This window comes from Microchirus variegatus, assembly GCF_963457635.1.
Source record: "Microchirus variegatus genome assembly, chromosome: 9".
Taxonomy (NCBI): domain Eukaryota; kingdom Metazoa; phylum Chordata; class Actinopteri; order Pleuronectiformes; family Soleidae; genus Microchirus; species Microchirus variegatus.
The window spans coordinates 21,507,534-21,514,691 of record NC_139810.1 but is presented as its reverse complement, the minus strand read 5'-3'; the positions used below and the strand labels follow the sequence as shown (position 1 = coordinate 21,514,691).

Genomic DNA, 7,158 nt, shown 5'->3' with positions numbered 1-7,158 from the left:
ATTCACAGGAGTTGCAGGAGGAGGAGGAGGAGGAGCCAGTTCTTGGGGTCAGCATTTGGTTGAAAGTGAGTGAAAATTATGAGTAGCCCACCCCTTCAGCTAACACCCCCCCCCCCCCCCCCCCCCCCCCCCCCCCACAGCCTCCACCCTCACATCTCTCCATTGAGTGGCTCTCTCCTGCATCATACTGGAGACCCCGTTGAGAGGATCTTTCCTCTGTATAAAGAGAAGATGCAGCTCAGGCGCCCTTGAGATGATCGCAAGGATTTACTGCTCTGCGCTTCTCTGCCTCTAACTTCACTCAGGCATCCTCTGCTGCTCCAGGATCTGTCACTGCACTGTAACAACATCTACTTCTATGGGCCGAGGGACATTTCTAATGACACGGACTTTTCTCATTATAATCTTATCCGAAGTTGCCCGGAGACATTTCAAGACCCGAATGTGAGCATCTTTTCTCGTTACTTGAGAGACTTTGTGCGCCGCCGTTGCCGCTGTTTGGCGCAGTTTGGGTTGCAGGTGCGCGGAGAAAGGAGCGTGAGGACAGATGGCTGCGCTGACGATACAAAGGAGTGACAACTTTTTGCACACATTTTTACAGGTTTGTTGCATAACCATCTTGTTCTTGCTTCTTTTTCTTTTTTTCTCGTAGTGCTTGAAAATCATCTGCTTTGTGACCATCTCATGAAGGCGCACGTTTCCACAACTCGTGCGCAATGAATGAATAGGTTTCCTGTCTGGTCAGTAATAAAACAGTTTTTTAGTTCTTTGGAATAATTCAATTTAAACTATTAAAAAAAATGTTTTAAATTCAATTTAAATATAATTAAATGTTGTGGGAAAAAATCTAAATTTGATGACTTTCAAGTTCTATAGATTTCTGAGGAGAATTGATGTGTAATAGTAACATTTAAACAAGAATGACTAAATAAGTCGACTTGATTGGTATAGCATGTAATCCAATGTATGTTTATGAATCACCCCACAGGACCGGACGCCCAGCTCTTCTCCAGAGGGAGCCCCAAACACCCTCTCCTTCCTGGCCACCACCTGTAGCCAGGCGTGGCAGGTGGGAGGCTCTATGGGTTCAGAAGGTTCTCAGTTCCCCTACGAGGGCACCGTCAGTTCCACGTCGGGGATGTTTCAGCTCTGGAGTAACGAAATGGCTCCCAGCACCGCCCTCAGCACACACCAGATGACCTTCACTGTGCCCAAGGTGCAGTTCCCTGGACACATGCAGTCTGGCCTCGGTCACCATCATCATCACCCGCATCACCATCACCATGAGCTGCCTCTCACGCCTCCTGCTGAGCCGCCCTCATCTTACTCCTTCGAACTGTCCCCTGTCAAAGTCCTGTCCTCGCAGTCGCAGGCCAGCGGCCCCTATTACCCTCAGCACAACAGCGTTGGACAAAACTTCTCAAACTTCCTCCAGAACTCCTCAGCCAGGCATCACCTGCCTGGAAGCCACGTAGAGGAAGGTCAGCAATGGTGGAGCCTACCCCAAACGAACGCCACCCCCACCGGTCATCCCTTCTCTCTGGGCAGACAGCTTGTTCTGGGCCACCAGCCTCAGATAGCCGCTCTCCTCCAGGGAACCTCGAAGGGGCTGCTGAGCTCCACGCGCCGTTGCAGACGCTGTAAATGCCCCAACTGCCAGGCAAACAGCGGGGGGCTGGAGTTTGGAAAGAAGAGACTGCACATCTGCCACATCCCAGAGTGTGGCAAAGTGTACAAGAAGACCTCTCACCTGAAGGCACACCTGCGCTGGCACGCCGGGGAAAGGCCCTTCATCTGTAACTGGCTCTTCTGTGGCAAGAGCTTCACTCGCTCAGACGAGCTGCAGCGGCACCTCCGCACACACACGGGGGAGAAGCGCTTCGGGTGCCAGCAGTGCGGCAAGAGGTTCATGAGGAGCGACCACCTCTCCAAACACGTTAAGACCCACCAAACCAGGAAGAGCCGGTCTGGGCAGTCTTCACAGAGCACAGACCCTCTGCTCACCAGCATCAAGAGAGAGTAAAAAAAAAAAAAAATCTACAATGAACAGTTATTTACACTTCCTGACTATACGTTTGCACTAGAGGGTAAACATCGAGCTCCCTCATTATCGCCTGTTGTCAAAACCATATTTTTGACGTCACGTTACAAATATTATAGTCATTTTAAATAAAAAGTTAATGTGTGCAGTTTGAAGCAAGTCGCCCTCCAAAGAAAACCTTTGCGGTGAGGTTGTGTGTTGTCGTGCGTTCATTGTACACAAACAGATTTCATTTGGACGACGCAGATTTTTACGCCTTTAACAATGTGATCAAGTTTCAGCCGATGTGAATCAAGCATTTTTTTTGAAAACTCATTGATGTACATATTCAGTCTGTGTGAAGGATGTGGCAGGTTACAGGCAAACTTCCATGTGATATTTTGTCCATATTACCATGTTCAAAGTAAATGAATGCCTTAGTACAGTAAAGGGTCGCTATAGAGATATTATCATTCCTGCTCTGAGCAAGATCAGAATGTGTTGCTGTTGGTAATTAGACTCTTATTCTGAAAAATGTCCTAATTTGTCTGCATCAAAGGTACGAAGCTGTTTTTTTGAAGTGTAAACACAGGAGTCTTTGATCTACGAATCGTGTGTCTGGTCTTTAAGCAGCGACATGAAGCACCACTTCTCAAGATAAGCAAACATTTTATAATTTTAAGTTCCTTGTAAATTATATATATAAATATAATTAGCAATTTTATCGGGGGTTATGGCTGCATGTGAATTTTAATAAACACCGTCCTTGCTGGAAAAAAAACAAAAAACATTTGCTGTTTTTAATGGTGTTATTCTTTCCTGGAGTAAATCTCAGTGCCCGACACCAGAGTGAATGTTTTCACCTTCTTACCGGCTCATCCGATAAATGTGTGAATTTTAGAGAGTGCCGCAGACTCCATCGCATTCAGAGCACAAACGCAGCCCATTGTGTTGTCGGTGTAGAAGGCAGAGCCTTCTAAAAGAAGACCTAACGTGGTCTATAGGCTGTTCAAAGATTTTCACACCTCAAAATAAATACTCATCCCATTGATGGCTGATGTTTGTCCCGCCTGCTGCAATCAAGTTCACAGTCATGTGGTTTTTTAATGAGTGTTTTCTTTCGCTCAATGGAGAAGATTGAGTCAACAGATGCAACAGAGGGCACTGGAGAGGAATTCCCTGTGAATGGGACCCCTGTTGCTGAGACCCCCTCAGTGGTGACAGGAACTCCCTTTGATTTTGCACCCTTGTGAAAGTTAATACCCCCATTCGGCCCCCCCCCCCCCTCCTTCCACAGACTCCATATATCACAGCCGTGTTACGATCGGCTCTGCTTTACTGCCCAGAATGGGGCTTTATTCCGAGGCCAGCCAACCAGATGTCTGCTCATCCAGGGGTTTCTTCTCTTTGTTTGTAATCCTGTTTGAACTTTCTCCAAGGGGGATGCCAAAGCAAGCAAAATACTTTGCCTTTGTCTTCATCAGAGGTCCCACAGTGGAGGCTGAGAACCTCCGCAGTGAAATAAAATACTCTAAATATCCACAAGTAAGTAAGGAAAAAACACATTGATTAAATATTTCCACAAAGTAGTTCAAGTTAAAGTCATACAAGGTTAGAGTAGATCAAGGTAGAGATCACGTAGAGAAGCACAAAGACTGCAGTCGGCTTCAAAAAGAAGACACTTTTTTTTATTTGATATGATACAACAATTTCTACTCAGTCAAACACAACATTGACCAACCCTCCCTTGTTTAGTTTTTTTTCGTCTTTACTTTTGGTTCTGTGTAGTGGTATTCCTTTGTGTTACATGCAAAGCTGCCTGATCAGTAATTCCCATTAGAACACATGTGTGCACATGAACCGCAGAGTGTGTGAAGTAAAGTTTTTTATGACACTATTAAGCGGCTCCGATGCTATCACTGAAACACGAGGCCTATTGATCTTTGGTGCAGCTGTATGAGCCAACTAAACTGGAAGTGAAAGCCTGGTGGGGACCTCTACTGGCCACAGAAAAGAACTGACCTGGTATTGACGAGGACACACTTCCTCCTCGTCCTCTTTATGTCACCTGATCCTGACAATAACACAGGCGTCTAACACATGGTATTTTGTGGCAAACGTGAACTCGAAAAGTTTCGCCGTGAGCTGTGTTTGTGTTTTTTTTGGCACTGCTGTCTGTGGCAGAGGGGGGTGCATGCAGGACACGTCAGCGTCATTCTGTTTATCCAGCAACACACTATATCCTTCATTTCAACCGACACGAACGATCACATTTCTTGGCGTACGTGAAGTCATTCTTCACCGTACACGTGGACATACAATGGAATATGCACAGTATTCAAACCCATGAGAGCGACAGTTAACAGAGGTTATAGAAAATCGGTGCACAGCCTTGACATGACAACAGTGGACAAATAAAAACAATCAATATTAGTTCAATCAGATTTGTCCCCAAATCTGCTCTGGCCTGGGAAGAAGCATCTGAGTAAAGTAGCACTGTGCCAGTTTAGCCAACAAGGAGATGTTTCTTGCAGCACTTTGGGTCAGCACAGCGATCCCTTTGAAAAGCACCTCTCGAGCAACTCCTCTAGAGTTGCCCTTGAAGCAAGAAGTATTCTGAAGTGACGTCATACCCACAGAGAAGCTCCAGAGGGCTCCCTCGCGCCTTTTTTCTCTCCACATCAAAAAGAGGGCGAGTCAAACAGAATAAGAGAGCAAAGGAGCTCTCAACAAGTTCCTTCACTTTTACAGGTGAAATCTGAGTGAGTAAATTCCTTGTAGCACTTTCACATGAAGTTTTCTACCTTTCCCATTCTTGTCAACATAAACAGCAAACTCAGTTGTCAGCAGGGGAATGACAAAGTGTAGGTATGTAGCTGTGCTCGTCCTCACACGGGGCACGGGAGGAAAAAAATAAAAAATAATAATAATAATAATGGAGAGAATTTACCAGGGATTACAAGAAGAGCCACCAGCAACTTCTCACACACACGCACGCACACTCACACCTTTGCGTCGACATACATTCAAGCACACGCAACTCCAGTGACCGCCCCAATGAGGAATGGATATTTCTTCATCAAGAAAATTCCCCCCTGCCCTTTAAAAGAGAGAAGGTTGTAATTATGCAAACTCTTAAAAAGGTAAAAAGCAGACATTTTCATAACACTGTCTACATACACGTCTACTGAGTGTTTTCATTCTGAGCTGAGGAACAACTCACTGGTTGCTATTTATGTACACTGAAGGTGGCCAAGGCTAAATACCTCCCTTAAAGTGGCTCACTAAAAACAGGAGCAAAGTCGTTTTCTTTTAATAGATTGCAGCTCATGATTCCTTCATATGATCCGTCAGGGTTCCTTTGTTATACTCCAGAAGTTGTTGAACCAGGTAAGGGGACCAGCCTGGCATAAACCGACAGTAGACGCGTGTCTTCTCGTCCATACACAGCTGTAGCTTTAGCTGCTCCTGCCCCAGGAGACAAGACTGTGTCAGAGTTCATAGGTCATCCTCAGCTAGCTGAGCCAGATTGCTGGGGCGTCGTCCAGCTGAGAGACCCGACAGTAGAACCTGGCTCCCAGCGTCAACAAGCGGACCTTGTCGGCAGACCTCTCCTGCTCGCAGCTGAAAAAGGAAGGAATATCCATTAAACCGCCATCGAGTATTTCCATAAAATGCTCTGCAATGAGGCTACAAATAAAACAAACATTTAAAGCTTCGGTGTGTAACTTCTGACACCAAAAAAGTCTTAGTTTATATAGAAAAGTTTCACACTACAGTGAAAAAGTAGTCGATCAGCAACATTTAGAGCCTAAAAAATGAGTTTCAGCACAAGTATCAGAAACAAGTATGTGCCTTTGATAGGCATCTCTCTCCACTTCCTCATCCTGCGCCGTCTGCTTCCTGTTTGCTATGTGCCAAGCCTTTCCACAAACAGAGTAAACAGAGAAAGAGATGGAGAGGAACAACTACTGGTCTGTCATCACCGTCCCACTGAGGATAAAAGCTGAATGATGAGAGAGGGACACGTCGCTAATGGAGGAAAGCCGGAGTAAACAGAATGCACCTATTTTTGGCTGACTGGACAAATGCAATCGGACAAAACATTAGCCTGAATTATTCAATATCTATATATAGATATAGATAATATCTTGGATGTTCCTTTTGTTTTATTCAAACACAAATTGTATTCCACTTCCCATCAGTAATACACAAAATGTGATCAATTCTTTTTTCCTCCAGGAGGGGGAGAAGTAACTCTTCTTATAACTCAACAAACCCCCCCCCACACTCTATATGTGTGTGTCCACATAAATCGTCAGGATTAGCTCAAGTCTAATCATTTCATTTAAATGAATGAGTGAATTAGAATTGTTGTACGATGTTTTTACAATGGCACATTATGTCCTCAGTGGTCGGCTTCCTGTGGCTTTGTTTTTTTTCCATTGATTTTCCCACTGCTGCTGCGGTTAATTAATGACTGCGAGACAAACCAGGAGAACCATGGTCAACTGCGTTGTACTGTAACAGTGCGGCCCCTAAACGGACAGCTTCGGGCTGCATGCATATACACTACCTGTGCAGTTTGTGTGGTGGGTGTGTACAGCCCGTTTGACACAGCTTGACAGTTTGGCTGATCAGTGAAGCCCAGTTGGACATGCGACAGAGAAACAGTGTGGGAATCGGCAGGGCACGGCTGTACCACATTGGACTGCAGATGCAAACAAAAGGAAAGTCACACAACAATCGCAGTGCACGCACACACAATAATGACGTCAGTAAAGGTGTCTTCTTGAACAGAAAATGCTGTGTTTGAGTGGGGAAAAAAAAAACTGCAGGACAGAGTCACTCTGTGCAGAGCAGAGAGAGAAGTAGCTGAAGAAACCTACATCTCGCACTGAGTATATTTCATTGGGTCCTTGGCCCTGGCCGTGGCTGGGCAGGTAGAGGGCGGGCAAGGAGGTGTTGTGAGAGTGAAGCGACGGCAGCTTGTGGCGGTCAATAGAGGCAGAGGAGTGGGGCCGCAGGGCATTAGCAGCAGACAGAGGAGGCCTCATGCTGCGGCCAAGGCTATTAGACTTGCTCTCTCGCCGCTGGTACTCAATAGGTGACTGTAAGGCTGAAAGACATAGAGAACA

The 7,158-nt window shown here is 45.8% G+C and overlaps 2 protein-coding genes across 3 annotated transcripts in view; one reads left to right on the top strand and one right to left on the bottom strand.

Moving 5' to 3' along the window:
• Positions 1 to 498: 498 nt before the first annotated feature.
• Positions 499 to 2,023, top strand: sp5l (Sp5 transcription factor-like; the record flags this gene model as incomplete). The annotated part of the gene is made up of 2 exons (XM_083895299.1): positions 499 to 601; positions 989 to 2,023. The coding sequence occupies exons 1-2, from the start codon at positions 548 to 550 to the stop codon at positions 2,021 to 2,023; spliced, it is 1,089 nt and encodes a 362-aa protein (XP_083751425.1). The 5' UTR covers positions 499 to 547.
• Positions 2,024 to 3,726: 1,703 nt separating this feature from the next.
• arhgef25a (Rho guanine nucleotide exchange factor (GEF) 25a) overlaps positions 3,727 to 7,158 on the bottom strand; it is a 45,512-nt gene continuing 42,080 nt past the window's right edge. For both annotated transcript variants that reach the window (XM_083894706.1, XM_083894707.1), the window contains 3 exons: positions 6,910 to 7,139; positions 6,597 to 6,731; positions 3,727 to 5,644 (listed from right to left, as the gene is read on the bottom strand). In XM_083894706.1, the coding sequence (XP_083750832.1) occupies positions 5,519 to 5,644; positions 6,597 to 6,731; positions 6,910 to 7,139 (491 nt within the window). In that variant the 3' untranslated portion in view covers positions 3,727 to 5,518. The remainder of the gene's footprint in view (positions 5,645 to 6,596; positions 6,732 to 6,909; positions 7,140 to 7,158) is intronic.